The sequence below is a fragment of the Falco naumanni genome, chromosome 14 (assembly GCF_017639655.2).
Source record: "Falco naumanni isolate bFalNau1 chromosome 14, bFalNau1.pat, whole genome shotgun sequence".
Classification (NCBI taxonomy): Eukaryota; Metazoa; Chordata; class Aves; order Falconiformes; family Falconidae; genus Falco; species Falco naumanni.
In genome coordinates this window covers 7,591,600-7,618,171 of record NC_054067.1, presented here as the reverse complement: position 1 = coordinate 7,618,171, position 26,572 = coordinate 7,591,600, and the positions used below count along the sequence as shown (strand labels likewise).

Here is a 26,572-nt window from a genome sequence, read left to right as displayed (position 1 = left end):
CCCGGCGTGCCCCGCGCCCCGCCTGCCCCACCGCTCCCGGCGTGCCCCGCGGCTCCTGGGTAGCGGCGGCGCGGGGTAGGTCGGGAAGGCGCGCGGGGCAGGCCGGGAGTGCCCGCAGCGAGCCCGGGGCGGCGGGGCAGCAGCGGCGGGATGTGGTACGAGATCCTGCCCGGCATGGCCATCATGGGCATCTGCCTCAGCATCCCCGGCCTCTCCACCCTCTACATGCACCGCTGGTGCAACGGCGGCAAGGTCAGTGCGGGGGCGGGCCGCCCGCGGCCTCCCACCGGCGGCCCTGCCCACCGTCCCGGGGCTCCGCTTTCCTCCTTGGGATTCCCCCCTGCCCCCTGGGATCTTCCCTTCCCCCTGGGGTCCCCTCCCCCTCGGCCCCACCCTCCCCCCCCGCCGCGACCCCCCTTCCCCTGGGCCGTAACGGGCCGCTGTGTGGGCCTCGGCAGGAGAAGAGGATCGCCCGGTTCCCCTACCAGTGGACCCTGATGGAGAGGGACAGGCGGATCTCGGGCACCAACAAGTACTACGTGTCCAAGGCAGGTGCTGGGGCATCGGGCCGAGACTGTGGGGGGAGGAGCAAGGACCACCTGTCCCCGAGCTCTGGGCTGGGGGCTCCCACAGCTTCCCAGGTGGGCAGTGGCCGCTCCTGGGGCTGTCGGAGCTCCGTGCCGACATTTTAATTTTTATTTATGATGGGATTTGGGTACTTTGGCATAGCTTGAAGACCTGTGTGTTCAGCAGTGCCCTTTGGCAGTTAGCCATGGGAACGGTGCAGACGCAAGCTGTTATGTTTTCTTTTTCAGGGCCTGGAGAACATAGACTAAAGTAGCGGCACTTTGAAGAATCCACCTATCTATATAAAATGATTTAACTCTTTAGTAAAGATATACATCTATTCAAGCCTTGTGTCTGTGTTGCTGTGGTTTTATTGCTGACATACCATACGTTATATGGTATGTAAGGCCCCTTTGGTCAGTTGGGGCCAGCTGTCCCACCTGTGTCCCCTCCTAATGTCATGTGCCCCCCAGCCCACTCGCTGGTGGGCTGGGTTGAGGAGCAGGAAAGGACTTGGCTGTTATTGCTTGGCAGGCCTTAAATGAACACCCTGTGTTATCAATACTGTTCCGAGCACAGATCCAAACCATAGCCTCATGGTAGCTACTGTGAAAAAAATTAACTCTACCCCAGCCAAAACCAGCACAACAGCTCATAGCCACTGCTCAGAAATCTTGTACTGTAGCACAACCTTAAGACTGTAATGTTTGCCTTCACAAGAAATTACTCCCAGAGGCTTTAAACCAAAACTAGTCTCATCCATGAAATTTTGAAGTACTAGATAGTAGCTTTCACCTAATCCATCTGCTTTTTGAGGTCCTGTATGTTAACTCTGCCCCACCTCTCCTCTCCTGCAGACTTTGCCTGCGGAGGTATCTTCACTCTGAGTCCAAGCAGGCTGAATCACAGGTAAATAGCACTACTCCTTCATCACCAACAATTTGGGAAGTTCTAGCAAGCTTCTCCATGCCAAAAACAAATAGGGAGGAGCTTGATCTAAGTTAGTTTGCAGTAACAGCAGAGAGGGGGAGAAACCTGTCAAAACCTTGCTATGTAAAACTAATTGACTCTGCTTATGATTAGCTTCACCACTCCACCACAAGCAGGGATAGCCACCCCATAAACATCTGCCGTGTCCCTAATGACTTTGTCCTGGGCTTACACAGGTCTAGCAGTGTTCTTTTTAGCAGATCTGCTTACACAGTTACACAGTTCTTTTTGGCAGATACACTTGCCCTGTGCATGAAGGCCAGCTCTCAGCTGGCCAAACTCGGATTCAATACTATTCATACTATTTATCCTCTTTTTATTCCACCTTCCAGGCCAGAACAGCGTCAGTTTAGACAAAAGTGGCTTAAGGACATTATTGAAAATAAAACAATCCTCATGGAAAGACTTATTTTCTCCAGTTTGCCGTCACCAATGCTCTGTTGGTATTTTGTGGAGAATCAAATAAACATAACTAAGAAAGAATGACTCATCCTTATTAACATTTCTGCTCTGTGGATACATAAAAAGCATTAAATCTGTGCAAAATTAACTACAGCCTGACCTGGCAGCTGGCTTTATGTAACGGTCCCTTGCAGGTGTGGTGGGTATAGCAAGATGGAACCAGGTTCCAGAGCGCAAACAGGAAGAGGCAACTGGGCCAGACTGGCTTGTTTGTGAACACCAGGTCTGAAGAACTCCAGGGCAAATGTTATAGGACTTTTATTTTCTTTATACAAATATACAAGACATCTCTGTTGCCAAAACTACAACACAGAGACTCGGGAGAAAAAAAAAAAAAAAAAGCCTTTAGAAAACATTTTGGCTTTAAAAGCATTTAAGAAAAAGGTGGCTAACGCGCAGTATGTTTGGAAATATGCAGTTGAGTCAAAGATAACCACCACAGAAGCACTATCCGGAATAGGCCTCCAAGCACAGAGTTTAAAGAAAGCCTGTGATACTGCTGAAACAGACCAAATTAAAGTACCACAGGAATTAAAATAAGGTTTTAATCTAGAACAATTCCACAGGCAAAAAAAATGAAAATAAATTAAAAGACACATCCTTGTTACCATCTGTGTACATCCAGGGGTTCCAATCACTGCACCCCACTGCTCTGATACCTATGTATAACATAGGAGAAAAAGAAGCAAGCAACGTAGTTCTCCACCATGGGCTTTGGCAGATTGAAGCTCAGACCCTCCTATTTATAACCCAATGGCAATCTGCTTGCTTTAAAGTAATTGAAGCCCATCTGTATTAAATTACAAACTCATTTCTATTTACAAGTCTAGTTTGAACCACAAACGAAACAACTGTTTCGAGAAAAAAAATAGTATCTAAAAGACTTAAAAAAAAAATACCTAAGTGGATAGTCTTAGATCTTAAACAGGAACCAAGGAGTTCCTTTGTTTTTGCTGCTGTTACTAGTAGCTTGCTTCTGATGGCCAGTCTACTCTCATTAATCAAAATAAATGGAAAAATCACACTTGTCAGCATCAGGTAACAAAAGTCCTTCCATGGAATCCTCCTGCTTTTCCAATTGAAAATGAGCACAGAACACTGCCAGCTCTAACCTTCCCTGCCTGTTCCTGCCTTCCCTGCCTTGTAGCCTTTCACTTTACAGGGATTCCTTGTAGACTGTGAATAAATCATCCAAGACAATCTGACAAAAGTGTTTCCTTCATACAAGTGATCCACTCCTGAGGCTTGGCCCTGTTGGGTGAAAGGCACTGCAGCACTTGGAGCTTTTTTCAAATTATGACTGGAACAGGTTAGCTGCTGCTTAGTAGAATCTCTGGTGTACAGTTCAAATAAAGAATTATTTTTCCTCTTTGCCCTTAGTCTTTCTGTAGACCATCTCTCGAAAACTTGCGAGGATCTTATTCTCTCGTTTCCTCCTCTCCTCCTGGTTGAAAGATGCCAGAGCTCTCTTTTCATCTGCACTGTAAATCTGGTTCTCTTTACGCAGACGCACAGCTTCCATTCGGCGATGTCTGCAGGGGAGAACATTGTGTACATCAGCATGGGCAGAGGGATGCAATTCCCTGTCACGGCTTCCATCCATCAACTGGCTTGTAAATAAAGATACCTACACTAGGGAATCCAAACCACACACAAGCTTTCTCAGAAAGGAGCATGGCAGAGCAAGAAACTGACTTATGGGAGTGTCTGCTCTCAGCCTGTCAGCTGGAAGCCCTGCCTACTCCCAGGGTGTCAACTGCTGGCTCCCTAGAATTTAAGTGAAATTCCTGTTGGACTCGGAGAAAAGTGCAGTCAACCTCTCACATCTTGATTTGTCTTCTACTGAAGAGCCAGCACATCACCTCTGCTGTCCAAACACACCACCTTCGAGCCACCTGACTGACACGAGCATCTCTTCATTTGGAATACAAGATACTTAAAAGTTATTAACTGGAAAGAATTTTTGCTCTTGGGGAGAAAGTGTCCTTAAAAAACTCACCATCTGTCTATAGAAATAGCGAGTTTAGCACAGATTATTGCAAGCGCACAGAGCACCTTCTCTACGCTTTCATCTAGAGCTTGGAAGCAGTCTTCCAATGGGCCAACAGAGGAAGCAGCTCTTGAAAATTTCACTGAACCATTACCACCATCAAAACCATACCTGCTGCCACTCATGACATAACCAGAGCTCTCAAACGATGCAATCTCTTCACTGGTCAAGCCGATTTCACCTCTCCGGGGTATACGTTTTCCTGCTTTTACGTACTCTGCCATGGCTGCACCTTCACCAGGCAAGAGGGCATGTCCGTAGCTTAAACAAACAAACGAACAAGCATCCCATTGATTTCAATCAGTCTCAAATATAGAGCTAGAACATGATTTAGATGAGCTAAACATCCAGCTTCCCTCTTCACTGCTTCCTACAGTTGCATTTTTAAGCATTCTTTTTCTTTCCCACACATTGCTCCATTTCTTCCTTATGGCTAACACTAGCAAAAACATCTTAAATAACCAGTTGAATCCACTCCAATTACACAGGAATGAAGACACTATAAAGTCACAATACTTCAGAGCATTAGAATAGACATCTTACAATTGATTTTCTAGAAATCAAGGTTAACACACATAAACCAGACTTTCCTACCTCAATTCAGGCTAGCACCCCTACTACTTCTGTCTGAGTTTCTGGCACAGCATTTCTCTGATGCATGTACACTGTTATAACAGCCCTTCTGAACTGTGACTTTCAGGCTTGATTTACTTGATGCAATCAAAGTATTGTTAGAGCTGGCTACTCACTTCAAAGGCCTATCATCCTGAGATGCATGAGTTTTGGGGGCTTCTGGTCCAATCAAGCTATCAGCTTCTGTATTTTCTGCAACAATCAAATAACAAGGAAGATTAATATTGTGCCCATTGTTATCAGAACAGTTACGCAGGTCAGCAACACCTAACAAAGAATTCATGAAAAGGACATCAAGAAGTTTCAACCCAAGTTTAAAGTCAGGTGAACCTACTTGACCTCTCAATCCAGAGATCTTCCCCTTGAAACGTTTCATCATCAGAATCCTCACTACTTGAATCACTGGATTCCTTCCTGCTTCTTTTATTTTTCTTTTTCTTATACTTCTTCCTGTGATAAAGTCAAAGACAGACATGCTATTTACCAAAATCTAAGATGAAAGAAAGTGCTGGAAATCATACTCAGGTAATTAGTTTCTGAAGGCAAATTCCACCTACAGGAAGACCAGCTGTCTGCATATAGATTGTTGCTTCATAGAAAATGCCTTACAACAAAACAAAGATAATATATACTCTGTTAAGCCTTTCATATAGCGTTAGAAAGTGGCTCCTTATTTTTGCAGCAAGTCTTCTATGCTGCATATTCTGTAGATTTAAATAAAATCTGTCAAATTAAGATTATTTGACAGCATTTACAGCCCTAATCACAAGAGTGCTCAGCCTTCCTCACTACCTGCTAAGGAAGTGGTACTTCCCTCTAGTTAAAAGCAGGGAGAATTACACACGACTACCTGGAAACTTACTTTCTGTTCTTCTTTTTCTTCTTCTTGCTTTTCTTTTTATCTTCATCTGAAAAATGAAAGTATGTATAATTAGCAAAAGGAGATGAATAGTTGTAACTAAGTAGTTTACTGCACTGTGAATAACTAACTGCCTCCACCAGAATGCCACACTACACAGTTTCTCAGATGCGATTTGTCTAGGTACCAAATAATACTGAGAAGTATTAGTAGAAACCTACCTGCAGTATTGTTCGGTATGAGAATGTACTAAACATACCTCTGGCACAAGATGCTTAACAGATGCTAAATTCAGAAACCCTATTTCCTGAGGCCAGACCACAAGCACTCAAGGAAAAGGCACTACAAACCCAGCAAGATGGTGAAAGAAAAGAACAGACTGATGCTGCAGCTCTGTAATTTCAGAACACTGCAAGCGTGCAACAAAAGCCAGAAGCACCACTTTGTGTTCAGAGGAGAGAAGGAGAGTTCTTGCACCATGCACATTAGCTGAAACCCTTGTTTCTTACCACTGGAGTTCTGCTCAGACTCTGACTCGCTGTCGCTGTCCTCAGAATGTTTTCTGCGTTTTCTTTTGGATGCCTTCCGCTTTTTCTTCTTTCTCTTCTTCTTCTTTTTCTTTTTTTCCTCTAAATGTATTAAAAAGATAACATTGGAGAACGAAGATCATCTAGCTCCATATGCATTTCCCGACCTTTCCAAAGCAACGCTCTCCTTTGAACTGGAGTTCACCACGCTCGCTTCCACCTATCAAAGTCAGTGAACCTCTTGCAAGCAACAACAGCGGGTTCTAGACTTAGTAGCATCCCATTTTTAAAACAAGCTGTGTAAGCAAACCAAAATACCTTCTGAGCTGGAATCTGAAGAACTACTCTTGGATTTTGCCTCTTCATCTTCTACTGGTGTATGCTCATCGGAACTGAATAAAAATAAAAGTTTGCTATTTAAAATCTACTTTGTAATATTCAAGATCAAAGGCACATGCTTGCAGATTTTGAGTCAATACTTGCAATAGAGTAATTATTAAACAGCTAATTTGCAGCATGGGAGCTGCTTTCAGAACCACAACATGAAGGCCACCTGATCTACAATAAATCATCTCTCTCATAATTGGTATGTTAGAATTATTTGGGGGGAAAAAAGAAAACTAATAATCTCATTATGTTGATTCAGAAATGAACTGACACATGAATTGTGGCAAAGGGACCAGAGTAGGGCTAAGACTTTTTTTAAGTTAAACTGACATACAATCAATATCATAAAAAACGGAAGGAAAGAAGAATATGCCTTACTCAGGGTCAGGAACCTTTGGTGACAGTCCCCAGACTTCAGGTGCCCCCAGTTCTCCAATCCTCTCTCTCTCATTGAGTCTCCTGTAACGGAAAACACCTTCGCTGAAGCCCAGGTGCTACACCCAGCACGTAAACATCTGAAGTCTGATACCTGTTCCCACTTCTAATCGCCTACAGCAGCCACAGTAAGGAGAATAAGCAGCCAGCAGCAAAGCTCCGCACGCTGCAGATGGGCGGGTAAGGGGTGTCAGCACCCTCCAGCCCAGCCCGCTGCGGAGGATGGGGTGTCAGCCCAGCCCGGCCCAGCCCCGGCCCGCCCGGGCGCCCCGGCCTGCCAGTACAACCGCGGGGAACGCCTCACGCCGTGCCCGCCGCCAGGGAAGGCCGAAGGGGTTAACGCAACGCGCCGCCAGGCCCTGAAAGGCCCCGCACAGCAACAGGCCCGGCCACCCCCGCCCCGGGAACCACTGTCCCGGTTCCTGCTCTGCGCGCCCCGGGAGCGCCGGTTCCTCCGAGCGGCGGGGAGGAACTGGCACGACAGGCCCCACGGGAAGCCCCGGGCCGGGCCAGTCCGGGCGGGCGCTCGCCTCTGCCGCAGGATCTCCTCCTTCTCCTTCTCGTAGTACTCGGGCCAGGCCTTGCCGTGGTGGTGGCCGTGGTGCGCGGCGGAGCGCGGCCCGCCGGGGGTGCGCTCGCGGGAGCGGGACCAACTGCGGCTCCGTCGGTGGCTCGGGCGCTTCAGGCCGTTGCGCTCACGGGAGCGCGACCGGGACCGGGACCGGCGGCCGCGGCGCTCCGGGCTGGCGGCGGGCGGGCTGCGCGAACGCGACGCCGGCGCCATGGCGGCGGCGGCGGATGAGCCACTTCCGGGCGGCGCGCGGCTTCCGGCGCCCTCCCGGCCGGGCGGGGGCGGGCGGCGGGGCGGGAGCGGGCCAACCCCGCCCGCGGGCGCACCGCCCCACCCGCCCGTGCGGCAACACGGCGCCGCGGCGGCGGCGTTCCCGGCAGCAGCGTTCCCGGCGGCGGCTCCCTTTGTGCTGCCGGCGGTGGGGGAGCCCCGCGGCGGCCGGCTGGGCTCCGGCCGGCAGCATGGACGTGCGGACAGCGGCGGCGCCAGGTAAGTCGGCACGGGGGCCGCGCTCCGGGGGCCGCGCTCCGGGGGCCGGGGGGGAGCAGCGAGGCGGGCAGCGGCGGGGAGCCCGGCGCCGGGTGGCGGCCGGGAGCTGTCCAGGGCGGCCCGGGAGCAGCACTGCCCGGCGGACAGCTCACGGCCCACCCCCGCCTCCCGCCGCCGGGGCGGCTCCGTCGCTCACCTCCCCGCCGGGCTGCGGGCGCCGGGGCTTCCCCCTTCCCCGGGCACCGGGGCCCGGCGCCGCCCGGCACCTTCGCGGCCGCTTTTTTGAAGATTAAAAAAACAAACGGCCCCTCCCAGAGCGGCCTGGCGCGGCCCTGGCCGCCGGCCTCGGCGGCAGCATGTAAGGAACACCTGGAACAGCAGCGATTTGGGGTTAAAATTGTACAAATCGTGTGCTAAGATAAGGCGCACACTGTCCTTCTGTGAGCGTCCTTCCTCTTCAGGCTGCCAGGTCTGAGCACCCTGCGGTGGTGCTTGCTTAAAAAAACAACCGAATTTCTGCTCTGACCTGGGAAATGTGGTGTGATATCACTAGGCTCCTGCGAGCTCGGCATAAACGGGGCATATGCTGTCTAGAAAAGGCATCGTATGTCAGCCCTCTTTTTTACAAATGAAACACTACTTTAATTCCCTAACCTATCATAAGCGCATTTAAAAAAATATCTGTAAGGAGGAAGCTTATTTGAATTGTGTATTATTTTGGGTGCATGTGACCACATGCAGAATGGGGATGGAAAAGATGCTGCCAAAGGTTTGCATATGTGTAGTGTTACCGTACCCTGTGTCTGCCCAAGGACAGCCTGGTATCTCTCTCCTGTGGAGCTTTGTGAGTATTTTGATGTCAGGGAGTGTTGCTTTTCTAATTAAACTAGATAGGGCTGTCTTTTAAAAGGCTGTTGTTTTGATTGGTGATAGGGTCATCTGAATGAGACAGCTGGCAGCCTGCAGTGGCTGCATTTTTGCCAGCTGGCTCAGTGACTTTGCCTCTCTGCACTTCCAGTCTCAGGAAGAACCTGAAACCTAAAGTGATCCTGAGACTTAGCAGACTGTGTCCACGCTCTCCTCGCAGGCTGCCCACGTTCATTTACCCCTGTGGTATGTGAAGTCAGATGTCCCCAGGAAGAAGTCCAGGCCACTATGTAGTCCCAGCACTGGTTACAGGAGGTCATACCATCAACCTGTGAGAAAGATGGAAGCTGCTGGGCCAGACATGTAAAGTAGGGACCTGTCCATGTGGCAAGTAAATGTACCCCTGAGGCCTTCATGAGGGCACATGGTCCTCCCCAGCTTCTCCCCTGGGATGCCCCCCAGCCAGGGCTTGGCGCTGCCCCAGAAAAGGGGTGGAAGGCCCTGAAATGCGGCCAGCGGTAGCGTGCTGTGGACTGGAGTCTGGGTTTGCTGTGTGCTGACTCGGGCTGGCTGAGAGGCGGACGGTCAGAGGGGTTCAGGGGCACTGAGCGCTGCAGTGCTTGGCACAGCTGGCTGCCAGCCTTCGGTGGTGCTGAGGCAGCTCTCATGATAAGGCCACTTGTGTCTGCACCCCAGGGTCTGTCTTGGCAAAACGGTGACTAAAACATCTACTTATCAGGAGCACTCTGCACCTCCATGACTTAATATTGTAAAGTGATTTGAAGTATTTTTATACACAGGTTACACAATGCACATATATACAGTATGTAACAGCATCTACAGCAACTACTAATGTCAATAAAATGTATCGCTGGACTTTAAATTCAGTTATATAAGGTTTTATATGGGATTGACAGGAAAAATACTCTTTGAAAATTCCTCAAAATGTGAATGGTGGAAATTAGTATTTTAGAGTCCTTTGGAAGTAGTGGTGTTTCATTTTAAATTCCACAGTGGAATAATATTTCTGTCTCTAAAAGTAGTCTTAGCTAGGATAACTGTTGAATTTTGATTTTACTGAAGGCCCTAAGGGGAAATTCCTGTCCTGTTTATCAAATTTATTTTAATGTAAAATACATTTTCTCATGACAGAGAATGCTTCTTTGTGTCTCAGATTTGTCAAGTCTTTAGAAGAATTTTCTGTTCCCATAAGCTGTATTTTTAAAAAAGATGAGAGCTCTTCAAATTGCTTAGCTAAAAACTTGTCACTGAATTGTGTATTTTTTTTGTCTTTTTGCAAAAGCCTACACATTACTTCTTTAAATTTATACTTAGGTTTTTCAGAGCCTCTATTCTAATTTTTTTTATAACTTCTATGCATTGAAATAAAAGTTGCTATTGTGTCTCTTATTTATTTTTTCAGTTCCAAGAATGTCACATTTCGTTCTATGTTCTAGATGTTTCTTGTCAATATCCTAGATAAAATGGTTCTTTTAATTTGTCACTATGTAAGTTTTTATGTGAGTCAAATCACCAAATACTTTCTAGGATTATGTAAATATAAAAGAGAAAAAAAACAACAATAAAAACTGAGGGGCATGCTAGACAAAAAAATATGCTGAAATTCGGCATTCAGGTGCAGGAGGACTGAATGGCAGCTTTAATAAAATTAAGCTGGTCAAAGCAGTAGCTGTGCCCTGACCAGGGCAAGGTGACAGCGGGGTTCAGTTTTTCTATCTGATATAAGAAATTGCCAGAGAGAGAGAAGTTTCTGCAAAAAGGTAAAAGTAAAGGAGATGGTGCAACTCTCACAATTAGACCAGCTTTTTTTTTTAATTACCCAGCATTTCTGTGCTTAAGAGTAAGCAGTTTAAACCTGATTATTGAGAAATTATGATGATACAGAGCAGGGCTCCTTCCAAATCAGTGCTCATCTTTATCTGTAGATTTTCCTGTTAGTTACTTAGAAATGAGATAGGCATTGAGGAGAAGAAAACTCCTTAAAGCAAAAGGCTAAGAAATGGTTCAATTGGACCAACAGACATTTCTGGAGGAGAAAAAAGAACACTGGATTATACATTAAGAATTAAACAATTACAGTATTTTTATTTAATATAACCTGCTGCGTAAAACCGACTAAGAACCTGTATCAAAGGAGAAAATTTAACTGAAAAGTTATATAAGGAAGAAAAGCTTACCTTTTCCCCTGATTATTCTTTTCTACTATTTATTCTTCTTCACTCAACTCTCTGGAAAAACCTATAAATAAACAGAAACCAGCTTTGTAACAATTTAGTTCTGAAGGCTCGCTTTAAAAAGGCACTTCTGCTACTAGCTATACAAATACAGGGAGCATGGCAGGTGATTTTTTTTCTAGAAGAGATCATAAACCTGGGCAGGACCATTTTGTTGCTGATGTATGCAGTGAGGGATTGCAGTCATTTGTGCCGGTGATTGTGGCCTGTTGATATTTTTGGTTGAACTTGATAGAAGGACATTTGTTCTTAGCAGTTTCTGAATCTTGAGAAATATCAAGACCCCCTGTGGTTCAAGTCCACAAAATGCATAGAGGATGGGGGGGGGGGGGGGGGGGGCGGGGCGGGGAAGAAAAGAGCACAGATCAGTAACTGAAGATGAAAAATATCTTTTATGATCTTGGTGCTCTTTGAGAATTCACAAACAGCGACAGTTTCCAAGAGACCGTATTGTAGATGTGTCACTTTGATGACCACATGTCGAATGTGCCAAGACCTGCATTTTGTCAAAGGACATATGTCTGCACAGCTCCTAGTGGAGTCCAACACGTGCCACCGTGGTGCAAAGAATACAAAATAAATGATCCTGCACTGCAAGCGTGGGTGTTCAGGTTTAGGTTACAGGGGATTTCCTCCCAGCAGGGCGGAGGTGTCAGCTGCATCAGGGCTTGGCAGAGCACCAGCAGCCTGCTCTCTGACCCCGGGAAGGAGATGAGCCGCAGCGGGAAGTAAGCTGCGGCCAGCACACCTCCACAGCCTTGCCCAGCACGGTCAGTCACAGGGTGGGTGTCGGGGGGCTGGCTGGGGGCTTCACCCGGGCACCGAGAGCGTGACAGCTGGGCGCCAGGCAGGCTCCGGCAAGGCTGGAGCAAGGCCCTCGGCTGCCCAAGGCCTTCAGTGGAGCAGGGCCGGGGACCGGGGCAAGGTGCAGAGCCTTCCCAGAGGGATCCCTCTGGGATTCCCAACAGGCGGGGCCTCGGGGCCTGCCACCGGCCTTCGGCGCACCTGGCGGCGACCACACGAGTGGCGGCGGCCCGGGCCGTGCGGCCCCAGGCGGCCTCCCGGGCTCCTGAGAGCCGCCAACGGCCTCAGCCCGCCGCACCGGTACCGCAGCCGGGGCGCCACGGGGGGAGCCCCCGCCAGGCACCGCCGCAGCGCGCCCCGGCCGGCCCAGCCTCGGGCCCCGCTTCAGGCGGCGGGAGGGCCGCCCGCCGCGCTTCCGGCCCCGAGCGCGCCCGAAGGGTCCCGAGGCCGTTCGGTCGGGGAGCCGAAGGGTGACGAGAGCGCTCGGGCGGAGCGTGGCGGCCCGCAGGGGCAGAGCGGCGCGGGGCAGCGCCCCCTGGCGGCCGCGCAGCGGGGGCGGCGCCCGAGTCCGGGAAGCGGCGGCGGCCGCCAGTGCCTGTTGTGCGGGAAGGGCGGCGGGAGCGCAGGTAACGCGGGCCCTCGCCCTCCCCCTCCGCGCCGCGGGCTGCCTTCCCCCCCCCCCTCCCCCGCCGCCGCGGCGGGCCGGCCCCGTTCGCCTCGCCACCAGCAGGAAGCGGCGGCGGCGGGCACGGCCTGGCTGCGGGAAGGCGGCGGAGGGGCCGCCCGTCACCTCCGGCCGCCGCTGCTGGGCCGCTCCCGGGGCCCGCCGCCTGTCAGCGCCGCCGCCGCTCCGGCTGCGTGAGGCGGCCCGCGGCGCCCGCCCGCCCGCCGCCCCCACGACGGTGCCCTCCGGGCTGGCAGCGCCCGTTTTCACGGTAAACTTCCGCGGGGCGGCGGGCGGGGGCGGCCGGAGCAGCGCTGGGGGCCGTGGCCGGGCTGGGGGGGCTCGGCGGGCGGGGAGGGGGGGCTCGGCGGGCGTGGGCCGCGGCCTCCTCGGCACATCCTGCCCTCCCGGCAGGAAACAAAGTTTTACGAGGGGGAAAATACCCCATAAACCCTTAAACTCGCTGTCGGTGGGTTTTGATGTTTTTTTGCCGCTTGTTGGGTGCTTCGACTTGGAAGTGCCAACAGATCACAGCAGTTTGACTTTACAGATCTTTTTTACCGTGTTGCCTTAGTGTTTTGGTTCCAAACACAAAGCAAGCTTGCAAGTATATGGAGGGGTATGTGTGTAAAAAAGCCTTAAAAGTTTATTTTTCTGGGCCAGGAAATGAAGTCTCTGAATAGCATCGGCATTACCCTCAGTCGGCTGGTGATATATAGGTACACAGGTTTTGTTGTCTGGCCCATAAATAACCCAGGCTTTCTCACAACAATTTGTGGAATATTAAAGTAAATATCAAATTATGTTTAAAGCCTTTTGAGGGACCCACATCTTGCACCCTGGTTCTCAAATTTACCTTACTTGCTGTTGAATCGGACAAGCGGTTCTTTCTCTGTTGCTCACCTGGTAAGGATGGAGGATGTATTCAGAAGTTCACATGCCTTGTGTAGAAGGTAAAGGGAAAAATAACAGTAAGATTTGCAGAGTGCTACAGCTTGTAAGATTATGAATACAATCTCAGATTTGTATCTCCTTCTACAGCTTGTAAGCTTATGAATACAGTCTCAGATTTGTATCTCCTTTTTTCAGAAGAAGGAATAAACAGATGTGGGAACGTTGTGCAGTTAAAACCGTAAAGCTGTATTTTTACTAATTTGATGCCTTTTACTTTCTCTTTGTAGGAATGGAGGGGAAAAACCTGATTTCTGCAACAGACGCACAATATTCTAGCGTGCTCCTTCAGTCTTTGAACGAACAACGTGGCCATGGACTTTTTTGTGATGTTACTGTCATCGTGGAGGACCGCAAATTTCGAGCTCACAGAAACATCCTCTCAGCCTCCAGCACTTATTTTCACCACCTTTTCTCAGAGGCTGGGCAGGTGGTTGAACTAAGCTTTGTAAGAGCAGAAATTTTTTCAGAAATTCTTAACTATATTTATAGTTCCAAAATAATCAGCATTCGATCAGATTTACTTGATGAACTCATTAAATCAGGGCAACAGCTTGGTATTAAATTCATAGCTGATCTGGGTGTACCTCCATCTGAAGGAAAAGACATGCCAAGCGAGGTCAAAGGTGGTGCTTCCGAAGCTTCAACTTCCAGTCCTGGTCAAAAGGACGCTCAAACACAAGTACCAGTAATAAGGCCAGAGAGTCAAGAGGTAATGGATGGGATGCCGGTTATAACACAGTCATTCTCCTTACGTGGCATAGAATATGAGACTACAAAAATTACGGTGAGCGATTCAGATGATGAGGATGATGATGTAATTTTTTGCTCTGAGATTGTTCCCCCAAAAGAATGTACTAAAGATACAAATGCTGCAACCCAGAACCAGCCTTGCCCAAGTCTGGCTGGAGTTTCTGACCAAAAATCGTGTGGCAGCGGTGGCTCTCCCCATTTGACAAGCATCACAGCAGCTCAAAAACTCACTTCTTCTGCCAGTCAGCTTAGCCCAACCCAAATGCAATCGAGCACCGCATCGCTTGTCTCTGCGGCACCGCAGCATTTGACTCCTAGTATCATTGTGCTAAATAAGCCTCTGCTTAACTCGTCACTCAGTGCCAGCTCCTCGCATCAAACACATGTGACCCCTACAATTAATTTAGTTGAGGAGAACCAGCAGCCATCTAATAATGGCTCCTTAACTGAAGTGGAAACAACTGCTGTTGATGATGAAGAGGTTGTTGAAGATGATGTCGCCATCATTAGCTCCTCTAGTCCTGATTCAGTGAGCAGTAGCAATTTGGTTCAGCAACCTTCTACACCCAAGGCAGCAACCACAGAAGGATCAGGTGTACAGAAAAAGCAGGTTGTAACATGTTCACAAGAGCCATCTTCTAAACCTGGAGAATTTAAAATAAAAATCTCAGATGTCCTTACCGGAAACAACAAGGAGTTGGGTTCAGGTATAGCATCAAAGCCAGCGGTGGAAGGGCAGAAAATCATAACATTAGATACAGCAACTGAAATCGAAGGCTTATCCACAGGCTGTAAGGTTTATGCAAATATCGGTGAGGATACGTACGACATAGTCATTCCTGTGAAGGGTGATTCTGAGGAAGGTGAAGCCAAGCCTGATGAAACGCCCAGAACATCTGGTGGTGATTCTTCAAACAGGAAGCGCATGAAAGTAAAGCACGATGACCATTACGAGCTCATAGTGGATGGAAGAGTCTACTACATTTGTATTGTGTGTAAGAGATCGTATGCCTGTCTGACGAGTTTACGGAGACATTTTAACGTTCACTCCTGGGAGAAGAAGTACCCATGTCGATACTGTGACAAAGTGTTTCCTCTTGCAGAATACCGTACAAAGCATGAGATTCACCACACCGGTGAGCGAAGGTATCAGTGCTTGGCATGTGGGAAATCGTTCATCAACTACCAAATTACGGCCTCCCACATAAGATCAGTTCATAGCCAAGACCCTTCTGGAGACACCAAGCTCTATCGATTGCATCCTTGCAGGTCTTTGCAGATCAGACAGTATGCGTACATTGCTAATCACTCAAGCAGTATACCGGTAATAAACGAGGGTGGAATTGTTTATCGTGTTGGCACAGGGAAGGATGGTACTGAAGGAACAACATCTAACACTCCAGCCAAACAAATTACCTGGGATGACATTTTCATTCCACAGGGAAATGAAGCAATTTTTAAACAAAATCCATCAGAGGGAAGTACTGAATTTGAGTTTGTAATACCGGAATCTTACTGAAATACATTAAATGCTGGAAAAAGGATTCAGTGCAGCTGAATATCGCAGCTGTTTTAAATGAACTGTTAAAATCATTGTAAAATCAAATGTTAAAGTGAAAACAAGTTAACTTGTTCTACCAAGTCATCAAATGGTAGCATTTACGATGGATCATTAGTAGCTGCAAGTGATTTGTGGAAGCAATTCATCTGAAAGGTTACTTGCATAGGAAGTGAGACATTTCTAAGGAGCTGGCAGTGTTTTCTGGTATGTTAATTTTGATCAAAACGTGGGGATTTGTAGCTTGAAAAGGTACAATTTCTTCTAAAGAGCTAGAAATCTTTCTTCTAAAGTAATTGAGGTATTTCTGTACCCGCACTATGTAAACCTTTTCTTTTATGTTGGCACTTTAATGCTGGATTCTGTTTAGATGTTAACCAAGGAAACAGATTTTTCGTTGTAGTCACTTGAATATGGAACCATTAAAAGAAAACATCCCACAACTTAAGTTTATTTTTGTGAGCAGCGCGTTACTGCAAGGGTCCAAAATAACTGATTCAGTAGTTTGGAGTAGTGTATTTTTGAGCCAGCATCTTAGTTCTGCTTATGAGCGCTATGAATCATCTGTCGTCATGCAAATAGTCTTGTCAACAAGAGATATTCAGTGAGGGCTAACAAACTTTATTTATACTTGGCAGCGTGGTGAGCAGAGTATGAATATTCAGTGACTGGACCATCATATTTTACTCTTTTGCTATGGGACAGGCTCCCCCCCCCCTCCCCCGAAACCCATGAAGCTCAATAGTGAAGAAGCTTAGAACGCTTAACGAGGAGATAATTTTGCCTTTTCAGAGCTTGAGGAATAATGTTGGGTGTTTACCACTAGAAAAGATGCCAGTAGTTAGTTTGGAATAAAGTGCTGTTCTTATTTTTTGCTCTTCAAAAGGGCTTCAGTCTGGTATTTTTTAAAAAATTAATACTGATGATAAAAGTAATACTTTTTAGCTGAAGGCTTTGGCATATACTTCCAAAAACTATGAAATTATCTATGTGTTGTGTTGATTTAGCACAGAGACTGCTGAGGATCTTGTAATGCCTGTTTGGTTAGATATTTAAGTAAAACAGGGATTTGGATATTCCCCCCCCCCCCCCGCCCCCCCCTGCCGCCTTCCCTGTTTATAAGGTGTGGAAACATGAGGACTAAACCAACAATCAAAAAAATACCCTCCATCCACCATAATCCAAAATATCATTTCTCTGTGGTGGTTGTCATCCATTTTCAGTTTTGGGTTTATTACATTGTCCTTTTTTTCTCCTTGCAGTTGGTACATGTTTAGGCACTTAGAAGATGAATTAGATGTCCAACTTGAATAGGAAACAGATTGAGAAAAACAAACAGCTGTTTACTGGAGTCATAGTTTAACATTTCAGATTTAGTGACTTGTTGAGTTTTTGTAAATGGAATAGGAAAGCAACTCAAGTTCTAGAAGATGACTGAGAAAGATTGTTGTGCATAGTATTAGTTATCGTAACCTTTCATTGCTTAAATGACAGTTAAAAGTTTTTTCTTGTTCATGTTTTAAGCAAGCATCTTGATCCTGTGACCTTGAAAGTTAAGGTTTTAGACATATAATGCTCTAGACAGAAAGACATTTAAATGGTAAATGGTTGAAATGCAACTTGAACTATAAAAAAGGGTACCAGAAATCTGTATGAGTAACGATGGGAAAAAGAGGAGGATTTGTTTACCTTATTCATGTAATGCTCAGCACCTCTGTTTTGTAGGACAAGAACATGATAGACATGATTATTTTCAGGTCATATTGCAGACCCCTTTGAATATAATGGGGTATGCTTTCAGATGTTACAGGTTGGATGTTATCTGAGATGGCATTTCAGTAGTCAAACGTAATCATCCCAAGATGTAAGTGCTGATGGCCTGTATTGGCACAGGTAGCTCTGACACACCTGGGTGAGTGCTATATTGAGACTTCCTGAACTTTTTGATGAGAAAAAAATACGATGTTATTTTTGTTATTGATGTGACACATATGGAAGTAAGCATACATTGCAAAGTGTACATTCAGTAATAGCTAAATATAATGGCTATCAATATTTGCTGCTGATATATTTAAGACCTTAAATTAAACTGTGCCTACTAAAGGTCTCTTTTTTTTTTTTTTTTTTTTTTTTGAGGAAAACTGGAAAATTAGGGCTTTGTAACTATTTTTGCTAGAAGACTCGTGCTTGCTTGCATGTGTCTCAGGGTCTTCAGTTTTCCTTGGAAGTGATTTTTGATATCCAAAGTGCAGAGGTCATGTAAAACATTTTTTTAATTTCACTACCTGTATTTATTGGTTTGGAAACGTGTTAAATCCATTCGTTTAAAACTTTTTATGGGGCTATGAGCTTTTATATTTAGATTTCTGGCTATTGCACATATATTTGATTTTTTGTTTGTTTTTGTAAACACTTACCTTCCAGTTTAACTTAATGAAAAATCTTATGTAAATATTGAGAAATTGGCTTTGGGGTAATGGAAGAAAATGATTGAATCTGAAAAAGCATTTATATAAAAAGTAAAAAAATTTAACAGAGTATGGTAGCAAACCTCACAGTCATTTATATGCATATAAGAACAATGAATCTGCTGCAAAGTATGATAACGGTGGCTGCATCCTCACTGTATGGTTTCTTTGGGGACTCATACCATAGCATTCCAGTATGTGAATTAAACAAATATTGAGACAACAATTGACTGCTTATTTATTTTGTAATGTTAAGGCATGCAGCTTATAAAAAGATGCAGAAGCTGATGACTATATACATTGAACATGGAGTTCTACAGCTATTGCCTAGGAATTGTTCCATGTGAAGCATTTATCACTTTTGCCACATCTTTAATGTATATAGTTGTACAGTCTTTCCTTAACATACTTTTAAAAGTTGTGTTCTACTTTTCATTAATCAATACTTGATATTAGTTCTTAGAGCTTTCTATGGCAAAAATAAAAATGTTTAATTCTAAAGATGGGTGTAGCATGTTTCTTTCTAATGACAACTCAGCTTCTACAGTCTAATGTGTTACATTAGCAACAGTTCACATAATTTCCCTTTCCAGGTCTTTGGGAACAGTAGGGAACCCCTGGGGGCTCTGTGTGTGTGTGTGTGTTTGTATTTGGGACTTAGTTTTTTTCTATTTTTTTGTTTTGTTTGTTTGTTTGTTGGGTGGTTTTCTTCTGGTTGAGCACTTTCCAAGAAAACAAATTAGCTGAAAAACTCCCGTGTATTGTAAGCTAACTGTTATGATGCACGCTTACTCTCAGAATAGGCAGTTTAACAGTCTGTCTGACTACTAACATCACTGCAAATGAGCTAGAAATCAAGAAAAACACACCCAGTGACCAGTGCAATGCATTTCAGCTAACTCATGGTTAGGGCACCTCTTCTTACCAGGTTGCTGACTAGTTACGATTTGGAAGAGTTAGATTGTTAGTGAGCTGTGGCTAACGTGGAGAAAATGAGTTACTTTATGCAGGCTTCTTACAGGTAAGGAATGCAATTTAATAAGTAAGGTACCAAATGATGTTTTAGATGTTTTTATCTCCTTGGCTTAGGGCTTCCACCTACTTCTGCTAATATCAAGGAGCAGCTGGCATTAGTAGGACAGAGTTATAGAACCATAGAATGGTTTGGGTTGGAAGGGACCTTGAAGCCCATCTAGTTCCAGCCCCCTGCCATGGGCAGGGAGACCTTCCACCAGCCCAGGTTGCTCACAGCCCCATCCAGCCTGGCCTTGGACACTGCCAGGGATGGGGCAGCCACAGCTGCTCTGGGCAACCTGTGCCAGCGCCTCGCCGCCCTCACAGTGAAGTTCTTCCTAATATCTCATCTAAACGCACCCTCTTTCAGTTTAAAACTATTACCCCTTGTCCTATTGCTACAGGCCCTAATAAAAGTCTTTCTTTTCCCATCTTTTTTATAGGCGCAATTAAACCCAGAGTAATCTAGGAAACATGAAAGTAAGTAAAGGAGTCACTGATGCTGCACTGGCTGGATTATTCGACTCAGTGTTAAGCAAAAAATCAGCAGTAATACGACTTTACAGTGATTGAAGTCAGGACACCCCGCTGTGTGGGTAGAACTGCAGAATTACAAAGTGGGGGGGCATTTGGGGCTTTTACAAACAATCTAAAAAAAAAAAAAAAAAGTGTCTCTAGCTAATCCTGGTAGAAACACCGGTTTGCATTATAGCAAAATACATTTTTTTGGCATGCTTTTTTGTGTTGCCACTGTTGGGGTTTTTTTAAACGGTGCTATTATACTGGGATTCATCAACTAACATTAAAGATGCTTGTAAAACAGTGAAGTTGCTAAAATGTGAAATGCAATTTATAAATGTTTACAAAAGTCACACAATTTTATTTAACTTTGGTAAAGTAATAAAAGGGTACATATGAGTCACAATCTTGACATTCTCATAAGAAATGATGAATACAGTGCAGAATGTTGCATTTACATTAAACGCTTAGTTTTGATCAAGCAGAAGGAAACAGGTAATTCAACAGAAAATCCCACCGGTAATTTTTTAAATGTGAAGATGGACTTGTCCTTTTATAGTGAATTTAAAGCAGCAATGTAATTTTTGCTTAAATATACCTTACAAGAAAAAAAAAAGATAATTTGGATAATTTCCTAAGTTTAGTATTTGTCAACTCAAAACCAATGACACAGTAATTTCCTAATTTATCTGACACCAAGTCACGTTCTCATGAGTTTCTTAGTCCTGTCCTATAGTGTCCCCTAGTCCTTCTAGCCCTATTTAGTTGACAGGCACAAATGGTAGAGTTTGTTTGTCAGAAGTGGGACAGGACTGTTAGCTTTTATATCAAAGATGCAGCAATAAAATATTTTATGATATTAATGTGCCCTTCTGATTCTAGTTTTGTGGGGAGTTTTATCAGAAGTACTGTCTATTTTGAAATTGCCCGTGATCTCTATCAAGATTTAATTCAGGAAAATGCAGTACAAAATGGATGATGCCCTAGTATATAAATTTATTTCCAGTATGCAAATTTATAGAAGCTGCTCTTTAACAATCTATAGTAAAACAAAATGTCACCAGGATATATTCTGCATACACTACTGCTTTAAATCCTGTGAGTTGTATTCCTTTCTCCAGCCATTTATTTTTCTTTGTTACTGGAGAAAAGTTAACACTTGCTTCTGGATAAACAGTGTCATTCTTTAGCTTATTAATGTACTGATTAGTATTTAACAGTGGAAATAAGGTTAACACATAGCCTAGCCTACAGGCTTTGCAAATGCATAGGATTAAAAACAGCGTTATAAAGTGTGGATGTACTTTGAAAAGTGACATTAGACTTCAGTGTTTGTTTTCCATGTTGACAGTATTTCTTTCTTTCTTTTTTAGGTTAAAATTAGAGAGATGCCACAGTTTAAAACCCAATTGGACTCCCCCCTCCCCGCATATATCCCATTTCTAGATTCTCAAAGCCAGATTTAGCTTTTAGGTACCTTTTTGTCTGAAAGTAAAGGTAGACAACTGAGGATTAGGGTCAACAATCTGACGCCAAGGAAATGAAATCTTTAGGAAATAAGGGCTAAAATGTCAGTACCTTCTTTTTATCCCTGAAGTAAGCAGTTGAGAACACTCAGGCTGAGCAGCTCAGATCTGAACACTGTCATCTGAAATCACTTCCTGGAGTAGAACCACACTTTACAGGATGCTGTGTAACAAAGCTGACCTTCTTTTGTTATGCAGGATGCATGCAAAATCTGTTGGAATCTAGATCAATCAGCACAGTCATCAGCTGGAGATTAAATGAAAGTCACAACAATAATTGCAAATTCCTATCAGTTTCATCCTATATTACAAGGTGTTGAATTGTATCCGTGTGAGACTTACATCTTGGAGAGCTACTAGTGGATATTCCTTATGTGCAGCCCATAATACAGCTACTAAAACAGTGCTTATTCAGTGTGATGACTCAGTCCATTAAAAAAGTTAAAAGCACAAGCTTAAAAAAAAAAATTTCTCAACCAAACAGAAGGGAAAAAATATTTTCACTGCACTGTTTCAGTGACTTGTGGACAGTTCCTGATGCTCTTTATAGGAATACAAGGAAGATTTAGGCAGTGCAACCACCCAAACTATTTGACTTCAGCATTACTTAGACAGAATTCAGAGAGAGACAACTCCATTTCACCTTCTATCTTAAGAATCATCCTGAAATAGAAACAGCTTGCCTGTTAAAGCTTATCCCCTTAAAAAAACAATATTCCAATTGTTTTGCTAGACATACATGAAAATATCCTATGATGTTATCTCTTCTCATTGGTGTTAAAGTCTGAGACACTGTTGTCATTCCCCTCAAGATTTTTCCAGTGTGTAGGCTGTAACCAACACATGATGTGAGCTAGGTTCTACAGCCCCCAGAAATCCCAGCAACTGGAGGCTCAAGGCCAAATAAAACAAGTGTCAAATCGAGTTGTCTGCAAGCACCCTCACCTTAAACAGACTGATGCTCTCTGGCAACTATTGATCTTGGCTACCCTTACTTCAGCTTGGCACAAGGTGGAGTAAGGCAGACCAGAATCTATCATCTGTGTTGTATCGCTTTATTAAAAACCCAGGACTACATGAACCTTGCGGTAACACAAAGAGGTTGGAATTTAGGTCACCTGCTACTCACTGACATTGCAAAACATCAGTAGTATGTCCCCTTCCTCATATTCTGTTGTTAAACCTTTGAAGTAAGTCTCGCAAGAAAGAACAGTCCAGTCTAATATTTGTATTTGCAATTATCTTCTGTATCTATCCTTCTGCTCCCTACCACAGTAAAATATAAATACAAAATGTTCACAATTATTTCAATGGCAAATATTTTTTTCTTCTTTCCCACATTCTTTATGGTGTATAAGGCGGTGGCTTTTCAAAAGGTGGAAAATACGGTGGTGAGTAACGAGGTGGCGCATTAGAGGACCACATATAGCTGGGAGACGGCGACACTGACTGGGGGTCATCGGAGAGGCCAGAAGGAGTGGAGGCTGGAAACACGCTGGAATGCTGCAGGGAGACAGCAAGAAGGCTGTAATGTAACCACTTCTTAATGTAAAGGATCTTGGCAAAGGGATACTTCATTATGAAGCAGTGCAAAATTAACATTTCAAGGCTCACTTCTGCAAAACATATGTACATACAAATAAGTATTCAAATAACTTGTTGCATTCCAGGTAAGCACAGCCTGTAAGTAAGTTTTGCATGAGACTCCTTAGACCTAAAACTGAAGAAGGCATTTAAAAAAATTAAAATAAAACACTTCTCTCTCATCACTTCTATGTACCTGCTGCATTTCACAGAGGCTGGACAAGTGAAAACTGGTGAGTCGCTCTCCAATCTTGGGCTTCACACATCAGCCAGTAGCAACAATGAACAAGCTGCAGATAATTTCTTTTTACACTACCTTTTTTCTTCACCACAAATAACACAACACCCCCCACCCCCCGAAATTAATGATAACAAAGTAATTTATTCCTTCAGTAAAGTAAAAAGCTTGCACAGGTGGAGAAACAAAATTGTACATGCCTGGAGATTAATTTCTGCTCTCCAAAATGACTTCATTATCAAAAGTACCTTAGGTCTAAAGCCTCAAGTCACACGGTGCAGGCAGTGTCAGAGACCTGCACACAGGCCGGGTTCTGTCCAGAAACAGGCCAGGCAAACAGGTAATCAAATACAGTTATTTATGTTTGCTCCTCTAGCCACTAATACACTGCGGTTTTATCCCCGACAGCCATGCTGCGCCCCGTGCTGCTCTCGGCCATCTGGCCCACCCAAACAAGCCACCTGCAGAGCAAGCGGTGCTGGATGGTGCCCGGCTGCACCACCGGCAAGCTGGAGCGCAGCACCTTTCTGCTGCAGCACCACGCACCCCTCCAGCACTGCAAATCCCAAACGTGCCCGGCTTAAGGCCCCGGCAGAGACAGAAGTGCAAGGAGCATCTGCACAGGGCTGGCAAGGGGCGTGGGAGTGCACGTCGGGGGGGTCCCTGCACGCAGTGGGGACCATGAGATTTTACCTGGGTGGGTGGAGGGATGATGGACTCTGCGGTAATAGCAGGTTTTCAAACGGCATTTCTTTTTTTAATGTCACTCCCCTAACATTAACCTGCGACGGTTTATTAAGCAGGTATATAGACCAGCCTGCTCATCGAGGACCTCACAGAAAGCCATGCAAACTGTTCCCATTTCAAACACCACAACAGTTCACCAAAAGCCAAATGACTGCACAGACATTTGGAAGGGCACTGCCGTGGTGCTGCCGCTCGTTAGCAAGCAGGTTTTCACTGTTACAAAGTGCCTGTGCCCACTGCCTCAGCGCGGAGCTGCCACGGCTGCAAGCCAGCCTGGCTTGCACAGATGCAGGCAGCAGCTTGGCTCTGTTAATGAAGCGGTGGCTGGGATGACAGTGCTAATTCCTCTTTCGACAGAGGGTGAAACGCAGAGAAGGCCACCGCTCGCCTGCCTTCTCTCGTCACAGCCTGCAGAGCCTTCTGCAGGGCTTGCAGAAGTCAAAACGCTGCAGGACTGAGACTTTCTTGCCTCATTGCCCCCAGCCAAACACAGAGAGTGAGGAGTATGATACCAGCACTGCTTCCAGTGGGGCCCGTTCCTCCTGCCTGGTTCCCGTCACGGCACGCTGCAGAGGCCTGCTGCCTTCCTCACCATGACCGGTTGGGTGGAAAGTCACTCGCCGTGGCACAAGTGGTGACCACCACAGCACCCATCGGCTTGTGTTCCTCCAAAAACCAGAGAGCTGAGCGTGCCATTTTAGAGCTGTGTGAGAAAGCCAGGCTCTTGCAGGGGCACAGGCTTCCTTAGAGATTCTGGAGTGCTGGTGGGGTTTTTTTCCTGTGAAAGATGTGTGGGATGAGTGGGAAGCACTGACTTGGCCAGTTCTTACATCAGAAGGAGTGCAGCCTTCAAAGGGGATGTGAGAGGCAAGGCTGGGCTTGCTCTGTGTGCTGTGGGATGGCAGGGGAGAAGGTGTCAGGGTGGTACAGACACTGCTCGGGTCAGACTAGGGCTCGAGGCAAAAGAGATTCTCCACAGCTAATGCTTTCACACACGCCCTCAAGTTCCCTAGAAGATAGGCAAGGCTCAGACTTGGAATTGCACCTGAAAGAGACACTTGGTGGCTATTTTCACTTTAGATTACCTCAATTTATGCCCAGCTTTTGTGCCAGTGCCTGTGCTCAGCAGTGAGACGCAGAGAGACTTCCACCCACCCGGCTGAGCTGTACAGACTAGCAGAGCCCCTGCAGCACTTCTAGCTGGGAAGCAGGGTAAACCCACCCATGCCAAGCTCTCTGCTGGTACTGCGGCTGCAGCACAGACAAACCCAGAGTTAAACAGCACTCAGCGGCTGAGAAGAGAGGACTTCGCAGCAGAGCTCGGTTTGGTATGCGCCGAGGTTGGCATTTCTGTCACTGTAAAAAGTTATACAACGCTAGTGACTGTCTCAGGTTGCGTTAATCTCAAAAATGAGTCACAAATCTGTATAAATACATCCTAGAAATTCTGACCTAAGTGTTCAAATATTTGTAGGAAGCCCTGACAACAGCTTGTCTAGTGGCACTGGCAGCAAAACCAGAAAGGTTTAGATTCGTGTTACCTCTGATGAGGGAGATGGTGGCTATCACAGAGCACACCTCTTAGCTGATGTCCAGGACCTTAAATTCTTGTTAATAAAAACCCAGTCTTCAGCCCAGATGGCTGCAAAGTAAATGTATGATGTGTTAACACCACTATTGTGGTAACATGCACCTGACAGAAGATCTGAGGAAGAAATGTCCTCATCTGCTTCAGCAAGTGAAAGCTGATTATTGACAGCAAGGTTCACAAGAAATCACCGCTTCCAACAGCACAGCTCCGTAACTCAGAAGGGATGCATTACAGCAGAGGTAATGTTTGCGAGCACTGTTCTTAGACTAGCTGAAACATGTGGAAAAAAACCCAGAACAGAATAGCTTTTCAGCTAGTATGCGTCTTCAGGAGCTCACACAGCTTGTTTCCAACAGTTCATCTGTTTCTCTCAGACATAACTGGCCTAACAAAACCCAGCACCTGAATACCTCGCTTTGCCTCTGCCTTCAGAGCATTGTGAGTGCCAGAGGCAACGCATATTTTTAATGTGGCCTCTACCAGCGAACAATAGGGAAGGCAGGCAGGCAGCCTCCTGTTGCCTTCTCTTCAAGGACAGCTTTCAGGAGAACACTGCCAAGGACCAATGCCTAGTAGGAAAGATTTGGTATTCTCTGCAGGAACAGGAAAATTAAACTGTGTGAATGACAGGAAGACAGGCTTCCAGAGTCCTGCAGACCAGCCGGATTTAACTTTGCCGCTAAACAAGGAAACATCCTGTAATGTTCCCTACCTGAAAGTCATATGCGGAGTAGGGAGGCAGGTGAGGAGTGCTGTGGTAGTAGGTGTTGTAGGATGTCACTTGTGGCCTTGAGTAGTAGGAAACCGAAGGGTGGGCATTTTCAACCGTACAGTTCAGCGTAGGGAGTGAAGGAGTCTGTTAAAACAAAAAGAAGAGAATCTCAAGGCTACCAACCAAGTCATGCAAAGCTGACAGCTGAATGAAAGCAGAAATGATTTAAAGGAGCACTATGTGTCTTTAGAGCTCAACTCTGCTGGACTAGCAACTGGCAATCTGGTTCCCTCTCAGGCAGCAAATAAGTCCCAAGGTCATTTCATTCCTCAGCCACCTATTGTTTCCTCT

The 26,572-nt window shown here is 45.9% G+C and overlaps 4 protein-coding genes across 8 annotated transcripts in view; 2 read left to right on the top strand and 2 right to left on the bottom strand.

The window, feature by feature from the left end:
* The first annotated feature begins 67 nt into the window (after window positions 1-67).
* On the top strand, window positions 68-912 carry NDUFA1 (NADH:ubiquinone oxidoreductase subunit A1). Its single transcript, XM_040614402.1, has 3 exons — window positions 68-252; window positions 459-548; window positions 816-912. The coding sequence occupies exons 1-3, from the start codon at window positions 151-153 to the stop codon at window positions 834-836; spliced, it is 213 nt and encodes a 70-aa protein (XP_040470336.1). The 5' UTR covers window positions 68-150; the 3' UTR covers window positions 837-912.
* A 1,118-nt stretch (window positions 913-2,030) lies between these two features.
* LOC121097411 (NFKB activating protein) lies at window positions 2,031-7,716 on the bottom strand. Its single transcript, XM_040614399.1, has 9 exons — window positions 7,441-7,716; window positions 6,854-6,934; window positions 6,407-6,480; window positions 6,071-6,190; window positions 5,565-5,610; window positions 5,037-5,152; window positions 4,819-4,894; window positions 4,181-4,330; window positions 2,031-3,551 (listed from the first exon to the last, which is right to left on the bottom strand). The coding sequence occupies exons 1-9, from the start codon at window positions 7,692-7,694 to the stop codon at window positions 3,377-3,379; spliced, it is 1,092 nt and encodes a 363-aa protein (XP_040470333.1). The 5' UTR covers window positions 7,695-7,716; the 3' UTR covers window positions 2,031-3,376.
* A 101-nt stretch (window positions 7,717-7,817) lies between these two features.
* ZBTB33 (zinc finger and BTB domain containing 33) lies at window positions 7,818-18,791 on the top strand. Of its 4 annotated transcripts, none has more exons than XM_040614485.1 (2): window positions 7,818-7,970; window positions 13,742-18,791. In XM_040614485.1, exons 1-2 carry the CDS (start codon window positions 7,943-7,945, stop codon window positions 15,781-15,783), a joined length of 2,070 nt encoding a protein of 689 aa, XP_040470419.1. In that variant the 5' UTR covers window positions 7,818-7,942; the 3' UTR covers window positions 15,784-18,791. The 4 variants fall into 4 exon arrangements, with proteins under 4 accessions (XP_040470419.1, XP_040470421.1, XP_040470418.1 ...); XM_040614487.1 differs by lacking the exon at window positions 7,818-7,970 and adding an exon at window positions 11,499-11,862; XM_040614484.1 differs by lacking the exon at window positions 7,818-7,970 and adding an exon at window positions 12,429-12,522.
* Window positions 18,792-20,163: 1,372 nt separating this feature from the next.
* Window positions 20,164-26,572, bottom strand: part of TMEM255A (transmembrane protein 255A) — a 28,223-nt gene continuing 21,814 nt past the window's right edge. For both annotated transcript variants that reach the window (XM_040614050.1, XM_040614051.1), the window contains exons 8-9: window positions 26,222-26,365; window positions 20,164-22,852 (exon numbers count right to left, since the gene is read on the bottom strand). In XM_040614050.1, the coding sequence (XP_040469984.1) occupies window positions 22,694-22,852; window positions 26,222-26,365 (303 nt within the window). In that variant the 3' untranslated portion in view covers window positions 20,164-22,693. The remainder of the gene's footprint in view (window positions 22,853-26,221; window positions 26,366-26,572) is intronic.